Below are 22,012 nucleotides of genomic sequence, written 5' to 3'. Positions count from 1 at the left end.
AAAAATTGTTAGTTGTCTGGGACAGATCCCTCCTGTCCCAGCCTACCACTAAACATGAGGTGAGGGGGGGTGGTAGGTTATAGGGCAGGGAAGGGGAGATAGGGTGCAGAATTTGTTTCAGAATGTTTTTCTTGTATTAATGTAGAATAAAATCTTTTCCAGAGAAAGGAAAATGGTAAAACTCGGCTGATGACAAGTTAAATTTTTAAAAAAAGAACTGCAGATGGATGATGAAATGTGTGTTTGCTTGTCAACTATTGAGCCACATTTTGAGTTAATTTGTACTTTGAAAAAAGCTCATCCATCACATTGATTAGCAATTCTATCTACTTTAGTTTCACCTTTGTTATGATTATCCAATGGTACAGAAAATGGAATAAATAAATGTAACTTAAAGAATAACTCAAATTTAATCGTTTTGCAATTTTATAAATTTCAATTATAATGTGCTGCGAAAAACATTTGCTTTGTTTTAGTGTGCCAGAGCTAAAAAAGTTTTTTGAGACCAACAGAGCTATAGCTCACTTGGCTAGGCATGCATGGCAGTTTCCTGCATCTTTGCATGAACAATCATAGGTTTTCTTTTCCAATCTGCTGGACATTAGGTTCTTGTCCTAATGTCCTTGAGCAGGGGTGTCAAAGTCCCTCTGAGGGCTGCAATCTAGTCGGGTTTTCAGGATTTCCCCCAATGAATATGCATGAGATCTATTAGCATACAAAAAAGCAGTGCATGCAAATAGATCTCATGCATATTCATTGGGGGAAATCCTGAAAACCCGACTGGATTGCGGCCCTTGAGGAAGGACTTTTGACACCCCTGTTTTAGAGCTTGAAAGGTTTAATAATTCTCCTTAAATGCTGGGGCAATTCTATAGCTAGCTACCTTTAATTAGGTACATAAGCGGAACCTATTTCATACATAAAGTGCTAGTATAACCGACCAAAGTACATGCCAACCACAGAGTTGGTATTTAAGTACATGCGCTTAAATGAAAGATTTGCTTAAACATAGTATTCTATAAGCCAGTGATTCTCAATCTAGTCCTGACACCTCTAACGTCATACATAAAAACCTAATTTGTGTGCACTACCTCCTTTAACATGCAACTCATGCATAGCCATGTGGATATCCTGAAAACCTTACTAATAAAGGTGTGCCCTTAATTATAGGGGTGAAAAAGTACCTCAGAATTTGGAGCTTTCCACCCAATCAGGGTTTGAAATATTATCACTCACTTCTGCTCCTAAAACAATCGTAGGCAAAAAAACCTTTAGTCTATTTTTCTTGGTAAGGTGTGCCACCAGGACTGGCTTGAGAAGCACTGCTTAAGTTAGGGGCGTTAAGGGAGAGTCCTGCCAAAAATCATATCATGCCCATTCTCTGCCCTTGCATACATTCCACTTGCAGGTATGTGCAATATTTTCTTAAGGCTGGATGCACCTTATTCAGCCCTAAGCAAATATTTGCACAAAGTGCTTAAAAAATAGCTACACATGGAGGAAAAAATTAATGCAAAGGACAATACTACCTGTTGCAATTGAGAGGAAAAGAACCTCAAGACACCCCTCAATGGCATGTGCAGAATACTGCCTTCAATATGGGGCTTTTGACCAGTGATCGAATGCCATACTGAAGGCAGTATTCTGCACATGCATATAAGAACATAAGCTGTGCCTCTGCTGGGTCAGACCTGAGGTCCATCATGCCCAGCAGTCTGCTCATGCGGCGGCCCATCAGGTCCAGGACCTGTATAGTAGCCCTCTATACCCTTTTGGTCTTTTTTCCTCCTTTCAATTTCAGTGTTTAGTAGTTTTGAATTCCCCCCCTCTCCCCCATTTGTGTAGTTTTTGAACAAATGGAATTTGAGGATTTATCCCTGCTATATTGAGCACATTAGTGCTTACACCCAAATGTCAGTATGGTGGTAAATACACATAAAATGCTACTACATGTCTCCCTCCATATTTGCGAGGTTAGGGGTAGAACCAGTCTGCAAATATGGAAAAATTGAGAATAATTTTAGGGCTGACTTGACACTTCTGCCTCCTGGACCTCTCCACACCTTAGCTGATGGTCTAGTGGGGCAGGAGTGATCTTCCTACACTCCTGCCCCATGAAGAGCTGTCAACAAAAAAGGCTGCCACAGGAACTCACAGCAGCCATTTTTGACGGTTCTGCACGGAACAGGAACTAAAAGGACATGCAGAAATGAGGAAGACAGCTGAGGACAAAGAAAACACACCATGGGAAGGGGAAGAACAAAATGGGACTCGGGGGCTGGCACCCCAAGAAGGGGACGACAAGAGAATCAACCCACAAGGAAGAACAGGGAAAGTAAAAAACCAAAACTTAAATTGCTTGTACGCCAATGCAAGGAGTCTACGGACCAAAATGGGAGAGCTGGAAGTCAGGGCCAACAAAGAGGACCTAGACATAATTGGAATCACAGAAACATGGTGGTCTGAGGACAACAAATGGGACGTAGTACTACCAGGTTATAGACTCTATAGGAAAGACAGGACATGTAAGAAGGGAGGAGGAATAGCGCTATACATAAAGGACTCCATTCACTCGACCAGGATGGATACGGCAACAAGGGCAGAAGGTTTGGAATCGCTATGGGTTAAGTTACCAGGAAGAAAGGGAGCCGACACAAAATTGGGACTTTATTATCGCCCACCTGGACAGCCAGAAACCTAGAAGCAGAATTGAGGCAGGAATGCAAAAGCGGAAGGGTGACGGTTATGGGAGACTTCAACCACCCTGGGATAGACTGGAGCATTGGACACTCCAGCAGCGTGAGGGAAACAAAGTTCCTTGAGGCTGTGAGGGATTGCTTCTTGGAGCAGCTGGTCCAGGAACCGACATGAGGAGATACCACTCTTGACCTAATCCTCAAAGGTCTAGGGGGACCCGCAAAGGAGGTGGTAGTAGTAGGGCCACTAGGAAACAGTGATCATAACATGATCCAGTACAAACTAGAAATGGGAACATCAAAAGTGAAGAGAAAGAGGGAAGTGACGTCATCGTGGCTGATGGCAGCCTAGAGAGATAGCTCCGCGGACCCCCGTGCTGATTCTGGCTATCTTCGCGCGATTTCGCATGCCTGCACTGCTTATTTCCTTCAATTCGATTGTGTAACTGCTTTGCTGCGTCTCGATGGCGACGCGAAAAAAACAAACCGACATAAAAGCATTTTCTTCACCGATCCCGAATGGGCCTCCTAAGCCTAGCTCAAAAATGGCGCCCGATCCGACCGCGGCTGCGGAGGGCTCACATGTCGATGCAACGTTGCCAACTTTACAGCTGGAGATGCGTGGCTGGTTCCAGGAATTAAAATCTGAAATCTCTGCAGTTCGAGCTGATATCCATGCTGTTGTTGCTGAGCTAAAACGTGAGGTGGGTGAAATCGGGAATCGAGTGGGAGAGACGGAGACTGCAGTGGAGGCACATGGCTCCGAATTAACACACTTGAGAGGCAGGATTGCAGCGCTGGAGGAAAAGGCTGATGCGAGCACCCTAAAGATGGAAGATCTGGAGAATCGCTCCAGACGGTGTAACCTTCGCTTTCGGGGTGTGCCTGACACTGTTTCTGACTCTCGCTGCATGGAGGTGATTGATCATATATGCATTCAGGCACTGGAATCCGCTGGTTTACCTGTGGAGGTGGGGAAACCATTGCTAGATAGGGCTCACCGCATCCCTGGCCCTCGTGATGTGAACCGCCCTCGTGATGTTGTGGCCTGTTTCCATCGCTATATGGATAAAGAACATGTGCTTAGGGCGGTGCGGCGCTCTGGGGGAACTGTTAAATGGGAAGAAGCGGACATTGATGTCTATCCTGATATAGCTCCAGCAACCCTGGCCCGCCGTCGCACGTATAGAGACTGTACCCGTATACTGCAGGAGCACAGTGTTCGATATAGATGGATTTATCCTATCGGACTGGCTTTTACGCATGCAAGCAAGACCTACACTGCAATAACTGTGGCGGATGTTCAGGCTCGAATGGTGGAGGCAGGTTTGATGGCAGCTTCAGAAATGGCTCCACTTCCTCAGAGGTCACCTGTGCCCAACTCAGGAAGAGGATTGGGATGGCAGAGAGTGGCTAGGTCGACTGCAGCTCGTCGCCCTTTGGAAGCAGCCACATCCTCCTCCACTTGAACATTTGTATTTGTGAAATGTGCTTTTGAAATTTTGTGCTGTGTCTGTTTTTTCTTCTCTTTGCTGAGCGGCTTCTGTCGCGAAGATTGTTTATAGGGCTTGTTCTGGGGGTCCCTTTGTGAACTGTTTCTCTACACTTCCTGTACCGTGGTTTCCAGGTGCTTTGGTGGCTGGACCATGTGGGGTATTGTTGGGGGGTTGGGGGGAGGGGGGGGGTGTTGGTGCTGGGAAAAGTAGTGACCGAGTGCTTTCTTGTATGATTGTATGGAAGTGTGTTTGTATAATGTTTTTCTTAAGGTTACGATTGCAGGGGTTGGTTGATTTGGCTGCTTTGGAACACATTGTTGATTTGGTAATGAAGTGCTTTTTCTTCTCTAGTACAAATGGATAAACTTACTTTGCTATCTTATAATGTACATGGTCTGAATTCTCCACAAAAGCGACGCTTGTTATTTAAAGAAATGAGCCGCCTGAATAGTACGGTTGGATTTATTCAGGAGACCCATTTTCAATCTCACTATGAGAAATTGCTTACACACCATAGCTACCCACACGTTTTCCTTTCTTCTAATAAGGTCCGGAAAAAGACCCAGGGGGTGGGCATCTTAATTCATAAACGTGTCCAGGTGGTATTGAGAGAGGTGGTGCGGGATGTTGAGGGCCGCTACATACTGGTCAAGGCTGAGTTGGATGGCACCTTGTATAGTTTGCTGAATGTCTATGCCCCAAACGCTGGTCAGGGGGCCTTCTTTACGTTGTTAGAACGTGTGCTGTTAGATCATGTAGAAGGCACACTCCTTGTGGGTGGAGATTTTAACCTTACTTGCTATCCTCAGGAGGATAATTCAAATTCTTCCATCCGCTACGCTAGAGGCGACAGAAGGGCTTTGCTGCGCTTCCTGCGTAGGCAGGATTTGATAGATGTGTGGCGTTATTTACACCCAGGCACGCGAGATTACACATTTTATTCATCGAAACATGATTCATATACTAGAATTGATATGTGGATGCTGCCTCGTATTGCTCTGCCTCGAGCCCTGGCCTCCAGTATTGAGCCCCGGGTGTGGTCAGATCATGCTCCCTTGACTCTGGAGTTACAGGTTGGACAGGTTAGAGGCGGCCGTCGCTTGTGGCGTATGAATGACTCTTTGTTGAAAGATCCCAATACCTTGACTCTATTAGAGGCTGATGTCAAGGAATTTTTTGTTTTCAACGACATAGCTGGCATTAATGTTGCAACTCTATGGGAAAGCTTTAAAGCTACCCTTCGGGGTTGTTGTATCTCGAGGGGGTCGTATCGAAATCAATGTCGAGTGGCTCGCAGATTAGAACTAGTGTCCCGCCTTCGACGCCTAGAGAATGCTCACAAGAGAGCCCCATCGGTGGCTGGGGGGGTAGCGCTGACGGAGTGCCGGAGGGATTTACAAGAACTTGATTTAGAGGGCATGGCTTGGGCCCTGCAGAGGCGGAAACAACGGTTTTTTGAATGGGGTGGTAGGGCAGGTCGCTTGTTAGCTGCACAGATCAAGCAAACTCAAGCACAACATTCCATAACTCGGATTCGTAATGAATCGGGTCAGCTTTGTGCAGATGATGGGGACATCCATCAGGCTTTTTTATCCTTCTACCGGACTCTGTACACTCCGGAAATTGAAGCCACGGAGGGGGAGATAGATGCTTTTCTATTTAACGTCACCTTGCCTTGTTTGGCGGAAGTTGATGCGGAGTGGCTCTCTTCCCCTATTCAACCCGCTGAGGTAGTGGCAGCTATACGTCATCTGGCCGCATCCAGGGCACCAGGTGTTGATGGCTTTTCGCCCCTGTTTTATAAGAAAATGGAGGCCCATATAGTCGATCCTCTGACTAGATTGTTTAATTCTTTCTTGGAGGGGGATTGTTTGCCGTATTCGTTTCGTCAGGCAGCGGTCTCTCTTCTTCTTAAACCTGGGAGAGATCCCCTCCTTTGTGGGTCTTACCGCCCTATCTCGTTGTTAGGAGTTGATTATAAGCTGTTTACCCGTATTTTGGCAGTCCGGTTGCAACGTTTTCTGCCTTACCTAGTTCATGGAGATCAATGTGGCTTTATTTCAGGGAGGCAACCTGGTGATAATATCCGAAGAGTGTTAGATCTTATTGGAGTGGCCCATCAGGATTCTGTTCCAGCTGTCCTGTTATCAGTTGACGCTGAAAAAGCCTTTGATAGGGTTTATTGGCCGTTTATGTTAGCAGCTTTGAAGAAGATGGGCATTTCGGGTGCTTTTCTACATTGGGTGACTTTATTATATGCTGCCCCGGAGGCTTGTTTAAGAGTTAATGGAAGATATACTGCTAATTTTATGATTCGTAGAGGAACTAGGCAAGGGTGCCCTTTGTCACCACTGATTTTCGCGTTGGTTATGGAACCTTTAGCAGCTACTATACGTGCGAATGCTAATATTCAGGGAATTGTGGTGGGTGGCGAAGAGCATAAGATTTTATTGTATGCTGATGATATTTTGTTTACCTTGACCCACCCACATCATTCTTTGACGGAGGTGCTTCGTGTTTTGACTATGTTTGGTGTGGTGGCTGGCTTTAAAATTAACATTGAAAAATCTGAATTGCTTAACGTTTCCCTTCCGGACTTGTTGGTTACGGACTTACGTGCTATGTTTTCGTTTAGATGGGCGGCTAAATCCATTAAATACCTTGGTGTGCGTATATCTCGAAGACTTTCTGACCTTTTTGAATTGAATTACCCTCCGTTGCTACGAACTGTATTTGCTGATCTGGATCGATGGGAGGGATTGAGATTATCTTGGATGGGTAGGATTAGTGCTTTGCGTATGAATGTGCTGCCTCGTTTTTTGTATCTGTTCTCCTGCCTACCTCTCTCAATTCCTAAACGGTTCTTGCTTAGGCTACAACGGCGGGCCTTTGCTTATATCTGGACACGTAAACCCCCTAGGGTGCGGAGGGAACGTATGTACTGGGACAGGTTACACGGGGGAATGGGTGTCCCTGATTTTTCTACATATTACTATGCATCCCAACTGCAAGGACTGTTCCATTGGGCATATCCCTCACAGCGCTGGGTCTTTCTAGAACAGGCCTTACAACCTACCTACCCTTTGGCAGCAGTGCCCTGGCTGTCTTTTGATATCCTTCGGGATCTGCAGATTGGGACATCTTATGGGATGAAATGTACTTTGCATGCGTGGAGCCGGGTTCGACGAGCTTGGTTCCCACGTCAGCGCTATTTTTATGCTACTCCCATTAGATTTGCCCCTGATTTTCTGCCTGCTAAAGATACTGGGATTTTTCAGCGTTGGGAAATGGAGGGTCTTAGGGTCCTAGGTCAGCTGGTAGTGGGTGGACAACTGGTACCCTTTGCTGCCTTGCAATCTATATATGACCTCCCCTCGACTGATTTTTTCGCCTATGTCCAACTTCGAGACTTTATGGTGAAGAGGGTGATCCCTGAGTGGGAAGGGGCAGACTCTGCTTTTCTACAAGTTTTTAGGATGGGATCTGGGGTGGGCCTTATTTCACGTCTTTATAGGGCTCTTTTATACACTAGGCCACAGGCCCACACATATGAACATCGTTGGGAACTCTTGCTGGGGAGGGCCTTGGATTATCGACAATGGGACTGTCTTTATGGTACACTGTTGAGAGTCTCCTTAGCATCCCCCTTAGTGGAGCAGGGGTATAAGATGCTATTTCAGTGGTACCTAACGCCAGAAAAGGTGCACCGTTTTTATCACTGTGGGGATGGGCACTGCTGGCGCAATTGTGGGTGTCTGGGCTCCTTTGGGCATGTATGGTGGGATTGTGTTAAGATTGTACCTTTTTGGAAGATGGTTCAACGACTGCTGATTGATGTATTACACTTACCCATTCTATTGCGTATGGAAATATTTTTACTTAACTATCCTTTGGGGAGTTTGGATGTGGATCAGAATCATTTTGTGGCCCTGGTTGCTACGGCAGCTAGACTTTCAGTGGCTACATATTGGAAGCGTGACTCTTTGCCTTCTCGTACTGAACTGTTGCATAAGATTGACCAAATTTACTTGATGTCCAAATTGACTGCTTTAAATAATGATACCTGTGGAACGTTTCATCGTCAGTGGTCTCGTTATAGCTCCTGGCGAGGTTTACTTTGAAATTTTTCTTATTTTCATTTTCATCTTCCTTTGTTTTAGGCCTATACTGTATCACTCGGTGGGGGGGGTGGGGGGGTTCTGTTATTTCATATGGGCGATGTACTTTTGCTGTTGGCATGCTGCCTGTGTACTGTTTTCATTTTGTTCAATAAAATCTTAAAATTCCAAAAAAAAAAAAAAAAAAAAAGTGAAGAGAACCACAGCGACGGCACTCAACTTCAGAAAAGGGAACTACGAAGCTATGAGGAAAATGGTGAGACAAACTCAGAAACAACTCACGGAAGATGGAGACCGTAGAGAAAGCCTGGTCCCTACTCAGGAACACAGTGCAAAAAGCACAAAACATGTACATCCCCAGGTTTAGGAAAGGGCGCAAACAGAATCAAACAAAAAACAAGGTGTGGATAACAAAGGAAGTGAAGGCGATAAGCGACAAGAAAATCATTCAGAAAATGGAAAAAGGACCAAACTGAGGAAAACCGGAAGGAACACAAAAAACACCAGAAAGAGTGCCACCGAGTGGTTAGGGAAGCAAAAAGAGAATACGAAAAGAAGCTGGCTGGGGAGGCGAGAAACTTCAAACCGTTCTTTAGGTACGTGAAGGGGAGGCAACCGGCAAGGGAGGAAGTGGGACCGTTGGATGATGGAAACAAAAGGGAGTGGTAAGAGAGGAAAAAGAGGTTAAACAAGTTTTTCTCATTGGTCTTCACGAGCGAGGACACATCCAATGTACCAGAACCTGAGGAGATCATAAGTGGGGATCTAGATGAAAAGCTGGAGCGAATAGAAGTAAGCCATGAGGACGTCCTACGACAGATAGATTAAAAAGCGACAAATCACCAGGCCCGGATGGAATCCACCCAAGGGTACTAAAAGAACTGAGAAAGGAAATAGCAGAAACACTCCGGCAAATATGTAATCTATCATTGAAAACTGGGGAGATCCTGGAGGACTGGAAAATAGCAAATGTCATGCCTATCTTTAAGAAAGGATCAAGAGGAGACTACAGGCCGGTGAGCTTGACTTCGGTTCCGGATAAGATGATGGAAGCACTGATTAAGGACAGCATCTGCGAGCACATGGAAAAAAAGGGGCAGCTGAGGGAGAGCCAACATGGCTTCTGCAAGGGAAGGTCTTGCCTCACAAACTTACTACACTTCTTTGAGGGAATAAACAGCCAGATAGACAAAGGAGAACCCGTAGACATCATTTACCTCGACTTCCAAAAAGCTTTCGACAAGGTACCCCACGAATGGCTGCTTAAGAAGCTGTGGAACCACGGAGTGGAGGAGTATACCGATGGATTAAACACTGGTTGGCGGGCAGAAAATAGAGGGTTGGAGTGAAGGGCAAATACTCAGACTGGCAACAGGTCACGAGCGGAGTTCCGCAGGGGTCGGTGTTGGGACCGCTCCTGTTCAATATATTTATAAACGATCTGGAGACAGGGACGAAATGTGAGGTTATCAAATTTGCAGATGATACCAAACTCTGCAGCAGGGTTAGAACCACGGAAGACTGTGAAAACCTGCAAAGGGACCTAACGAAGCTGGAAGAGTGGGCCAAAAAGTGGCAGATGCATTTTAATATAGAGAAATGCAAGGTCATGCATGTTGGGAAAAAGAACCCGATGTTCAGCTATACAATGGGGGGAACATTGCTAGATGTAAGTACCCTTGAAAGAGACCTGGGTTTGCTGGTGGAAAGCAAACAGAATGCTGGGTATCATCAAGAAGGGTATCACGACCAGGACAAAGGAAGTCATCATGCCACTACCGTGCAATGGTGCGCCCGCATCTGGAGTACTGTGTCCAGTATTGGTCGCCGTACCTCAAGAAGGACATAGCATTGCTTGAGGGGGTCCAGAGAAGAGTGACGAAAATGGTAAGAGGTATGGAAAACCTTTCGTATGCCGACAGGCTAGAACAGCTGGGGCTGTTCTCCCTGGAAAAGAGGAAACATGATACAAACTTTCAAGATCCTGAAGGGCATAGATAAGGTAGACGGGGACAGATTCTTCAGACTGTGGGGAACATAAAGTACAAGGGGGCACTCGGAGAAACTGAAAGGGGATAGGTTTAGAACCAATGCCAGGAAGTTCTTCTTCACCCAAAGAGTGGTGGACACATGGAACGCACTCCCGGAGGTTGTGGTGGGGCAGAAAGACACTACAGGGATTCAAAGAAGGTTTGGATAAATTCCTGAAGGAAAAGGGGATTGAGGGATACGGATAGAAGTAAGGATAGGTTTTCTAGGGCAGGGAACACTTGACAGGTCATGGACCTGATGGGCCGCCGTGGGTGCGGACCGCTGGGCGCGATGGACCTCTGGTCTGATCCCGGTGGAGGCAACTTCTTATGTTCTTAAGATTGCTCCTGTTCTGTTTCACTGCTAGGCCACCAGATACAGCGTGGAGAGGTCTGGGAGGCGGGGGTGGGTTGGTGTTTAGAAACTTACGAATAACTGAAGTTAAGTCCTAAACCCATGAATTTGGAGGGAGAAATGTATTCTAAACATTTAGACAAATTGTTAAGTGTAACTACCCAGGTTACAGAATTCTCCATTAGGTGCCTATATGCCAGAAAATATAAAGGCTCAGTGCACAGACCAAATATATCCAACATGAAAAATCTAGGTATCTAACTACTAATATGTTTTATCCACAGATCAGTCTTGCTGTTTACCTCAGAGAAAAAAACAAACAAAAAAACCCCAAAAAAATCCAAAACTTACCTAGAGGGCTCAGCATTGCTGCTACACTCTCTCCAACATTCTTCAAGAAGGAAACATTAGCATCTTGGGTCTGACTGTTTGAGGTTGAAGCTATTGGAACAAAAAGCAGGATAAGTAATTTTTCATGCTGAACTGCACAAAAGTCTAAGCTCCTGCATCTCTATTGTGTTACTGCATCTCAACAAGGCCTACCAACCGCAGCCATTAGAAGTCAGCTAACCTATATGTTCTGTTTGAAGATGTACAATAATTAAACTGCTAGGTTTACTATTGCTCCAGTTCACTGCTTACCTTGTTCAGTGGGTGGATTTGGGGGTTGAGCCCCAGGTTGTGCCTGGTTGGAGTTCCGGCATGTGTAACCAGCCATAGGGTACCCCCAAGCTTGCATCCATGCAGCTGGTGGGAAACCATGCTTCATTTTACGAAGCCAGCGACCACGAGCAAACCACTAAGGGCGGGGGGGGGGGGGGGGAAAAGATCAGATTTAATCTTTATGGAACTTGAAGCTATTTATAAAAATGTTAAATATGTATCAGATAATGAAAGGGCCCAGATATAATAATAATAACTTTATTCTTCTATACTGCCACAATCTTGCGACTTCTAGGCGGTTTACAATCAAGAGAGCTGGACATTCAGCGAGTTACAATGTGCAGATAGTCAGAGGAAATAGAGTGCAGAAACATTTACGAAGCAAAAAGCAATGTTACTTACCGTAACAGTTGTTATCCAGGGACAGCAGGCAGCTATTCTCACTAGTGGGTGATGTCATCCGACAGAGCCCCAATACAGACATCTCACAAGCATGTCTTGCTTGAAGAAACTCAGAAGTTTTGAGATGCCCGCACCGCGCATGCGCCAGTGCCTTCCCGCCCGATGGTCCGGGCGTGTCTCCTCAGTTCAGGTAGCTAGCAGAGAAGCTAACCCAGGGGAGGTGGGTGGGACGCGAGAATAGCTGCCTGCTGTCCCTGGATAACAACTGTTACGGTAAGTAACATTGCTTTATCCCAGGACAAGCAGGAAGGTATTCTCACTAGTGGGTGATCTCCAAGCTAACCTCAATGGGATGGTGGGAGAGTTGGCAACTTAGGAGAATAAATTTTGTAACACTGTTTGGCCAAACTGTCCATCCCTTCTGGAGAAAGTATCCAGACAATAATGAGAGCTGAATGTATGAACCGAGGACCAAGTGGCAGCCTTACAAATTTCCTCAATCGGTGTCGATCTGAGGAAGGCTACAGAGGCTGCCATTGCTCTGACCTTATGGGCTGTGACCTTACAGGGAAGGGGTAATCCAGCCTGGGCATAGCATAAGAACATAAGAACATAAGAACTGCCTTCTCCGGATCAGACCTTCGGTCCATCAAGTCCGGCGATCCGCACACGCGGAGGCCCTGCCAGGTGTACACCTGGCTTAATTTATAGTCCACCATATCCTTATATGCCTCTCTTAAGGAGATATGCATCTAGTTTGCTCTTGAAGCCTAGGACGGTCGATTCCGTCATAATCTCCTCTGGGAGGGCATTCCAGGTGTCAACCACTCTCTGAGTGAAGCAGAACTTCCTGACATTAGTCCTGAACCTGTCCCCCCTTAGCTTCATTACATGTCCTCTAGTCCGTGTCAAATTGGACAATGTAAATAATCTTCTCTGCTCTATTTTGTCGATTCCTTTCAGTATTTTGAAGGTCTCGATCATATCCCCACGCAGTCTCCTTTTCTCAAGGGAGAACAATCCTAGTGTTATAAGTCTGTCCTCGTATTCCAGTTTCTCCATACCCTTCACCAGTTTTGTTGCTCGTCTCTGCACCCTCTCCAGCAGTTTTATATCCTTCTTTAGGTAGGGAGACCAATGTTGGACGCAGTATTCCAAGTGGGGTCTGACCATTGCCCTATAAAGCGGCATTATAACTTTCTCCGATCTACTCGAGATTCCTTTCTTTATCATGCCCAACATTCTATTTGCCTTCTTTGCCGCTGCCGCGCATTGTGCCGACGGCTTCAGGGTCCTATCTATCAGTACACCCAGGTCCTTTTCTTGTTCACTCTTCCCCAGAGTTGCACCTGACATTGTATACTCGTATTCCTTATTCTTATTGCCTAAATGCATTACCTTGCATTTCTCCACATTGAAATTCATCTGCCATTTCTCTGCCCATGTTTCCAACCGACACAAGTCGCTCTGGAGTTTCTCTCTATCCTCCTGCGATCTGATCGCCCGGCATAGTTTTGTATCGTCTGCAAACTTGATGATCTCACTGGATGTTCCTTCCTCCAGGTCATTGATATAAATATTAAAAAGGATCGGCCCAAGTACCGAGCCCTGGGGTACACCACTAGTCACTTTCTCCCAGTCGGAGAACTTCCCATTTATGCCCACTCTCTGCTTTCGGTTTTCCAGCCATTTGCCTATCCATCTTTGTATATCCCCCTCTATGCCATGGCTTTGTAGTTTCCTGAGAAGTCTTTCGTGTGGAACTTTGTCGAACGCTTTCTGGAAGTCCAAGTATATTATGTCCACCGGCTTCCCACTATCAATTTGCTCGTTCACGGTCTCAAAAAATTGGAGTAAATTCGTCAAACATGATTTCCCTTTCCTGAATCCATGTTGACTGGGTTTCATCAAGTCGTGTGCGTCCAAGTGCCGGACTATGCTATCCTTGATCAGTGCTTCAACCATCTTGCCGGGGACAGACGTAAGACTCACAGGTCTATAGTTGCCCGGTTCCCCTCTCGATCCTTTTTTGAAAATTGGGGTGACGTTCGCTATCCTCCAGTCGTCCGGTATCTGTCCAGTTCTGATTGTCAGGTTTGCAAGTTTTTGCAATAACTCTCCGATTTCAACCTTCAATTCCTTTAAGACTCTCGGATGAATCCCATCCGGTCCAGGGGATTTGTCACTTTTAAGTTTGTCGATCTGATAGTATATCTGGTCTAAGTCCACTTCAACTGTGGTGAGGCTGTCTTCTGTTTCTCCTGCAAACACTTTCTCCGCTTCAGGTATTGTTGAGGTGTCCTCTTTCGTAAAGACGGACGCAAAGAAGGAATTTAGTTTGTCTGCGATTTGTTTATCTTCCTTGATGTACCCTTTTCTTCCCTGGTCGTCCAGGGGTCCCACTGCCACTGGAAGTACAATAGATTGGCTGAGATGAAACTCAGAGACCACTTTAGGCAGGAATTTCGGATGAGTGTGGAGGACAACCTTGTCATGATGGAATACTGTGAAAGGTGGATCCGCCACTAAGGCCTGCAGCTCACTGACCCTGCGAGCAGACGTGAGGGCCACGAGAAAAAACACTTTCCAAGTGAGAAACTTGAGTGGAGCCTTGTTGAGAGGCTCAAAAGGAGGTTTCATAAGCTGAGAAAGGACAACATTGAGATCCCAAACCACTGGAGGAGGTTTGAGAGGAGGATTGACATGGAAAAGTCCTTTCATAAACCTGGAAACCACAGGATGAGCAGAGAGGTTTCCCTTGTAGAGGCTGATGGAAAGCCGCAATAGCACTCAGGTGGACTCGTATAGACGTAGACTTGAGACCAGACTGAGACAGGTGTAGAAGATAGTCCAATACAGAGGATAGAGAGGCTCGCTGAGGCTCCGTAAAATTGGAAACACATCAGGAAGAAAATCTAGTCCATTTTTGGGAGTAGCATTGTCGAGTAGCAGGCTTCCTGGAAGCCTCCAAGACATCCCTCACCGCCTGGGAAAACTGGTGAGGAGTTACGTTGAGAGGAACCAAGCTGTCAGGTGGAGAGACTGCAGGTTGGGGTGAAGCAGAGATCCCTGAAACACTGGAAGAAAACACAGTGAAGGAAACACTGGAAGAAGGAATGGCTCCCTGCTGCTGAGTTGAAGTAGAAGGGAGAACCAAGGTTGTCTGGGCCATCGAGGAGCGATCAGAATCTTGGTGGCATGGTCGGACTTCAGCTTGACCAGAGTCTTTTGAATGAGAGGAAAGGGAGGAAACACATACAGAAAGCGATTCCCCCAATCCAGCAGAAAGGCATCCGCCTCGAGACGATGAGGAGTGTAGATCCTGGAACAGAATTGAGGCAGCTTGAAGTTGTGGGGAGCTGCAAAGAGGTCTATCTGAGGCGTCCCCCACTGTGCAAAAATCAGATGAAGGGGCTTGGAATGGAGTGTCCATTTGTGAGGCTGGAGAAGACGACTCAAGTTGTCCGCCAAGACATTGTCTTTCCCCTGAATGTAGACAGCTTTGAGGAAGGCATTGTGGCGAACCACCCAATCCCAGACTCTGAGAGCTTCCTGGCAGAGGGAGGCCGAGCCCGTGCCCCCCTGCTTGTTGACATAATACATGGCGACCTGATTGTCTGTGCGAATGAGGACCACCATGTCATGAAGCAGATGTTGAAAAACCTGAAGAGCATTGAAGATGGCTCTGAGCTCCAGAAAATTGATTTGATGCAGTCGGTCCGCACTGGTCCAGAATCCCTGAGTGCGAAGACCATCCAGATGAGCTCCCCAGGCATAGGTCGATGAAATCGGTTGTGAGAACCTTCTGGTGAGGAGGAGTGTGAAACAGCAAACCTCTGGATAGATTCGAAGAGGTCATCCACCAAAGTAGAGACTGCCGAAGAGCAGGAGTGACTATGATGTGCCAAGTCAACGGATCTGACACCTGAGTCCATTGAGAAGCCAGGGTCCACTGAGGAATTCTGAGATGGAGTCTGGCAAAAGGCGTCACATGAACTGTAGAGGCCATGTGGCCCAGGAGGACCATCATGTGTCTCTGCGCTGAGGAGGAAGGAATGCTCTGAGTCGAATGGTGTCCAGGACCGCCCCGATGAATGGGAGAGACTGGGTAGGCTGTAGATGAGATTTGGGGAAGTTGATCTCGAAGCCCAAACTCTGCAGGAAGTAAATAGTGGCCAGGGTCGCCGAGATGAACTCTGGAGCCGAGGGGGCCTTGATGAGCCAGTCGTCGAGGTAGGGAAATACCTGAAGACCCCTGGTCCGGAGTGCAGCGGCCACCACCACCAGACACTTCGTGAAGACTCTGGGAGACGAGGACAGGCCGAACGGAAGCACTCGGTACTGCAGATGTAGATGTCCCACCCGAAATCTGAGGAACTTGCAAGAGGCCAGATGAATGGGAATGTGAGTGTAGGCCTCCTTGAGATCTAGAGAGCATAACCAGTCGTTCTGCTCGAGGAGGGGATAGAGAGAAGCTAGGGTCAGCATGCGAAATCTCTTTGACCAAGAACTTGTTGAGGACCCTGAGGTCCAGAATGGGTCGCAGGTCGCCCGTCTTCTTCGGGACAAGGAAGTACCTGGAGTAAAACCCCCGGTTCTGCTGGTCCACAGGGACCGGCTCGATGGCACGAAGCCGGAGCAAGGCTTGAGCTTCCTGAAGAAGAAGGGCGGTCTGAGTCAAGTTTGAAGGATACTCTCTTGGAGGGTGGTCCGGGGGGACCCGATGGAATTGCAGAGAGTACCCTTCCTTGATGATGGTAAGGACCCAGAGGTCGGTGGTAATAGCCGTCCATCGATGGAAAAAATGATGGAGGCGACCCCCAATGGGGAAAACAGGGGATGGCAGAACAAGGTTGGTTATGCTCCCTAAGAGAGAGTCAAAAAGGCTGAGTAGCCTTAGGGACATTAGACGGTTGAGGCTTCTGCGGAGCCTTTTGAGGAGGCTGTCGTTTTGCAGGCTGCCTGGCAGCTGGAGCTTGCCTCGGAGTGTAACGCGTCTGATAGATCAAGGGCGGTCTGGCAGGTCGAGACTGTTGAGGCTTAGGCTGAAGAATAGACTGAAAGGATTTTTCATGGTCAGAGAGAGCTTCTTCGTCACAGTCTCGATAGACTTGTCAAATAAATCCACTCCCGCACAAGGAACATTGGCCAGCCTGTCCTGGAGGTTCGGGTCCATGTCAATGGTGCGAAGGCAGGCCAGACGACGCATGGCCACGGAGCAGGCAGCAGCTCGAGCCGAGAGCTCGAAGGCGTCATAGGAGGACTGCATCAGTTGAAGGCGCAGCTGGGACAGCGAAGCAACAACTTCTTCAAACTCGAAGCGAGCCTGAGATTCAATGTAAGGTGTGAACTTCCGAAGCACAGGCAGGAAGAACTCCAAATAAGAAGCAAAATGGAACGTATAATTAAGAACTCCGGAAGCCATCATTGAGTTCTGGTATATCCGCCTGCCAAACTTGTCCATGGTCCTGCCCTCGCGCCCCGGAGGCACCGAGGCGTACACCTGGGAGGATGAGACCGCTTGAGGGACGATTCGACCAGCAGGGATTGGTGGGAAAGTTGAGGGCCCTCAAACCCCTTGTGATGGACCATGCGGTATCGGGCATCTAACTTGCCGGGGACCGCAGGAATGGAGTATGGTGTCTCAAAACATCTCATAAACATTTGGTCGAGAAGTTTGTGGAGAGGCAGGCGAAGAGACTCCGCAGTAGGATGAGGCAAATGCATGATGTCGAGGTATTCCTTGGAGTATCGCGAACCGGTGTCCAAGGTAATGTCCAGGTCATCCGCCATCTGCCAGAGGAAGGAAGAAAAAGACAATTGATCCGCCAGCACCGGCCTCCGAGAAGGACTGGACGAAGTCGAGGCCTCGGGATCCAAAGAGACCTGGGAGCGATAGGGAGAATAAGAGGTGGATGGTTCCTCATACTCCAGTCCCTGTGGAGGGGACATGTCCGATGAAGAGTACCCCATACGTGGCTGCTTCTTCTGTGGTGAAACCTCCGAGTGCCTCGAGGAGTGCCTGGACCGATGCCCCTCCCGGTGTCTGGAGGGCGATCTAGAATGACGATGCTTAGCATGGTCCCCCGACGCCTCTAGTGAGCAGATGGGACTCGAGGCCGTGGAGCGAAGAGGCGGGAGATGCGACGCCTCTCGAGACGCAGCCCAGGCCTGGTAGGGAGTGCGGAAGAACTCTTCCTGTGACTTGCGATGCCCAGGACTTCGATTACCCGAAGAGGTATTCCAGGCCTCTTCGAACGGAGGCGTGATGGGCTCTAAAGGGGGCATATCACTGAAGGAGGCCTGCCTCGAGGGACCGGCCACCATACGTCGCTCCTCCTCGCCAAGCAGCGAGGTCGACCGGTGAGAAGGAGGAGGGGGCGGTCCACCCCCTGGGATCGGAACCGGGAGGTCACCCTGGATGGTGGCAATCAACTTGGGCCCCATGGTTTGCATGAGCTCGACAAATTGAGCCTCCAAAAGGGACCGCAACGAAGCCGATATGGAGGGATCCGCACCGATAGGGGGTCCTCCAGCACGGTCTTCGCGCTCCTTCGTGGCCGAGTGCTTTTGCTTTGAAGCTTTCGGCACCTTGATAACCACGGGTGGTGAACCTGAGAGACAGGGTCGTAACCGGGACAAACGAAGCCGGTTTCAGGAGACCCGGAGCAGCAGGAGCGGTGGTGGGCTTCGCATGGGAGGGTGAAGCACCAGCCGAAGTCGAAGCTGAAGGGTCTTGCACAGCTTCCAACTTGAACATCGACTCCCACAAAAAACAACGACGCTTAAACGCCCTCGCTGTGAGTGTGGAATAAGGCCGGCACGATTTCGGGAAATGTTCTGGACCAAGACACTGCAGGCAGCATCGATGTGGGTCCGTCAGCGAAATCGCGCGATGGCACTTGCTACACTTTTTAAAACCGGTGATTGGCCGGGACATAGGCCGGAAAAGCTCCACCGCGAGATCGAAGGAGCGGGGCCTGAGCCACGCGGCCGAATCGCCGGAAGAAATCTTTTTTTTCCTGAAAATGAAATAAAAGAAATAACACACGAAAAGAGTAAAAGAAACTCAAAACCGCGGCTATGGAAGGCAAAAGAACGGGAGTTCAATCAGCGCAGAATCGAAGTAAGACTTCTGAGCTCCGCAGAAAGAAAAGAACTGAGGAGACACGCCCGGACCATCGGGCGGGAAGGCACTGGCGCATGCGCGGTGCGGGCATCTCGAAACTTCTGAGTTTCTTCAAGCAAGACATGTTTGTGAGACATCCGTATCGGGGCTCTGTTGGATGACATCACCCACTAGTGAGAATACCTGCCTGCTTGTCCTGGGATAATTATAGATATACAATTTGCTGAGCGAGAGTATAAGGTATACAGATTGGAAGAAATTTCCAAGTGGGCCTGTTAGGAGAAGGCCGTGCAATTCAAAAAGTACAGCAAAAATTACGATAATAATTTATATATATCTTAGAACCAAGGGTTCTATGTGTCATTTGGTGTAATGTTTACTTCTTGTATGAATTTGATGAAACTAAAATATTTGGTAGGTGCCCCCCTACCAGCAGTACAAGTACTATTTGATTTTAAAGTTTATCTGCAAATGTTGTCAGAGGGCATAGAAGAAAAAAAAAAATTACATGGCACCTAAAATGTCTTATATTTGGCCAGATATTAAAAATGAGGTAACATTTTTCAAGAAAAGGGCACCACATGTACAGAGATTAAAATACACCATAATATCCCAGCTTGACAGTCAACTATCAATTTCTGATTCTCCATACAGCAAGCAATCAAGTCTACTTTATTCACACTTGTTACTCACTTCCATTGGATGGACAAGTGGGTTCTGGAAGCTGATCATGTTGTGCTCCTTATGGATGCCCTTTGCTTCACAGGTGCTGCAGAGATCATAATCGGGGCAGACGGCACACTTGAACCGGTTTCCCACTACCGGCCCATCACAGCCATCACAAATCACATTGGGATGTACCACATTTTGGGGGCGTTCCTGGCTACAGTGGGAACGGTGCTCACGTTTGCAGTCTCTCTTTTCTGAGGAATTAAAAAAATATACATATTAGATCTGCACACTAATGGATTTGGGCATGTTTTGCTCAAGCAGTAGTGCCTGAGTGTCTGCTTAGGGCACAGGTGTCGAAGTCGGTCCTCGAGGGCCGCAATCCAGTCGGGTTTTCAGAATTTCCCCAATGAATATGCATTGAAAGCAGTGCATGCACATAGATCTCATGCATATTCATTGGGGAAATCTTGAAAACCCGACTGGATTGCGGCCCTCGAGGACCGACTTCGACACCCCTGGCTTAGGGAAACAAACTGAGATGTGTTTACATAACAAAACAAAAAACGGTACACCCCAAGTGTGCATTAACAGTTTGTTTTACTTCATTTCATGAAGGGATTATAAATTTCAAAAACTTAAGACTTAAATGAAATTCATACAGGAAATGGACCTTAATTTGAGACTACTACTGTGTTTCCCCAAAATTAAGACCTACCCTGAAAATAAGCCCTAGCATAATTTTTGGGGTAGGTCTTAATAAGCCATACCCCAAAAATAATCTCTAATCCCTGGATTCGCCAGCAGCAGTGCTTCCCCCCCGCCGCACAGCCAAACTCCTGCTGACACTCCCATCCTTCCATCCCATCCAAATGCAAGACCTACATACCTCCCTCCACAGAGCAGCACTAGCTTTGCAGTCTTCACCTGCCGCGTCACCGATGTCATCAGCAACGTGGTACATGGAAGGCCCTGGCGGGAGAAGGTCGAGAAGCAGCCTGTTTTAGAGTGCTGCCAACACTGCTCTGTGGAGGGAGGTATGTAGGTCTCGCGGTTGGCGGGGTTCAGATGGGAGGGGGCTGCTCAAGGGTTCTGCTGCACAAGGGGATGGGAGTGAGAGAAAGATGCTGCATAGGGAAGGCACAAGGAGATGGGTGAGGGGATGAAAGATGCTGCACATATGGGGGAGAGAAAGGAAAGAGGAAGAATTGGGGTGGAGAAGAGGAAGGGAGAGATGATCATTGTACATGAAAAAATAAGACCTAGACACATTTTTGGGGAAACACGGTACTATGAAACACTTAGGGTAATGCCATGGTATATCTTACATGTATTTTGTATCCAGAATATAAGTCTATTGCAGGAGTAAGAATTAAAGCACGGACTCATTTGCACATTATGTTGCACAGCAGTTATGCAATACTCTTAAAATGTAGGATATTTTGGCATTTTGCTACTCATTTCTAAAACACTACTATTGTTTATTGTGAGCTTCTATACCGCTGCCAATGACTGGGGAGTCAATTCAGTGGTTTGCATGAGCTTCTGTCTAAGTATATATTGTGACAGGGAGAGTCCTGTTATGTTGGAAGAAACCCTGCAGTGCTCTAAAACTATCCCTAAACTTACCCCTAGAAGCAGGCATGGTAGGGAAATTACCCTGCAGAATTTTTCCCCAGTGAAAGGTAACCCAAAAGTGACCCGATTATACTTGCCTAGTTCTAGTGTAGGGAATGCTGAAAGCAAAGAACTACAAGGAACAGAATGCACCAGGCAGGTGATAGCAAAACCCACAAAGGGATTAGCTCCTGCAATCAGCTCTGATGGGGACAGGGTTAATGAACAGGGAAGCTATCCAGGCTCATTAGCAAAGCACCAGAGAATCACAGGTGTTTGAGGGGCAATCAGCCCATGCTAGAGAAAAGGGTATAGTCTCTAGGCCAAAGGAGGCAGCCACAAACTTACTGCGTTCCTGAATCCTCGAGGAGAGAGACCTATACAAGCCTGGTTTCAGAAGGCAGAGACCAGTGAAAACCTCAAAACTAAAGCCTCTAAATTATGCTTCTGAAGGTACTAAATGCCAGAAGAAATGTTGAGGATATTGAAATGGGGCCTGAGGAATTAGGCATGCTTGAAGGCATGATCAGTAATGTTTGTGGGAAGTAGAAAACTGTCTGATAATGTGATGTTGCCTCAAAACAAAGTAACAGAAAAATTAAGAACTACTACTCAGTGGCGTACCTAGGGTATGTGGCACCCCCCCCATGTAAAAAAATATTTTTTGTAATGACCATGAAAAGGAATAAATGGTCAGAATAGAAACAGGCAGTGAAAATTTTCTTATATTCCAAACATAACAAATTATGTCTGAATTGTCATGACATCAGAAGTACATATGGAGTAGTTGCAGGTGATGCTTGGGACAGTTCTGATTGTGTTAGTTCGGTTTTATGT

General features: G+C 47.2%; 1 protein-coding gene across 3 annotated transcripts in view; it reads right to left on the bottom strand.

Moving 5' to 3' along the window:
- Positions 1-22,012, bottom strand: part of SQSTM1 (sequestosome 1) — a 53,929-nt gene that overhangs the window by 8,350 nt on the left and 23,567 nt on the right. For all 3 annotated transcript variants that reach the window (XM_033927017.1, XM_033927018.1, XM_033927019.1), the window contains exons 3-5: positions 19,583-19,812; positions 11,338-11,494; positions 11,047-11,136 (exon numbers count right to left, since the gene is read on the bottom strand). In XM_033927017.1, coding sequence (XP_033782908.1) covers positions 11,047-11,136; positions 11,338-11,494; positions 19,583-19,812 — 477 coding nt within the window. The remainder of the gene's footprint in view (positions 1-11,046; positions 11,137-11,337; positions 11,495-19,582; positions 19,813-22,012) is intronic.

The sequence above is a fragment of the Geotrypetes seraphini genome, chromosome 18 (genome assembly GCF_902459505.1).
Source record: "Geotrypetes seraphini chromosome 18, aGeoSer1.1, whole genome shotgun sequence".
Taxonomy (NCBI): Eukaryota; Metazoa; Chordata; class Amphibia; order Gymnophiona; family Dermophiidae; genus Geotrypetes; species Geotrypetes seraphini.
This window is presented reverse-complemented; position numbering and strand designations above follow the sequence as displayed.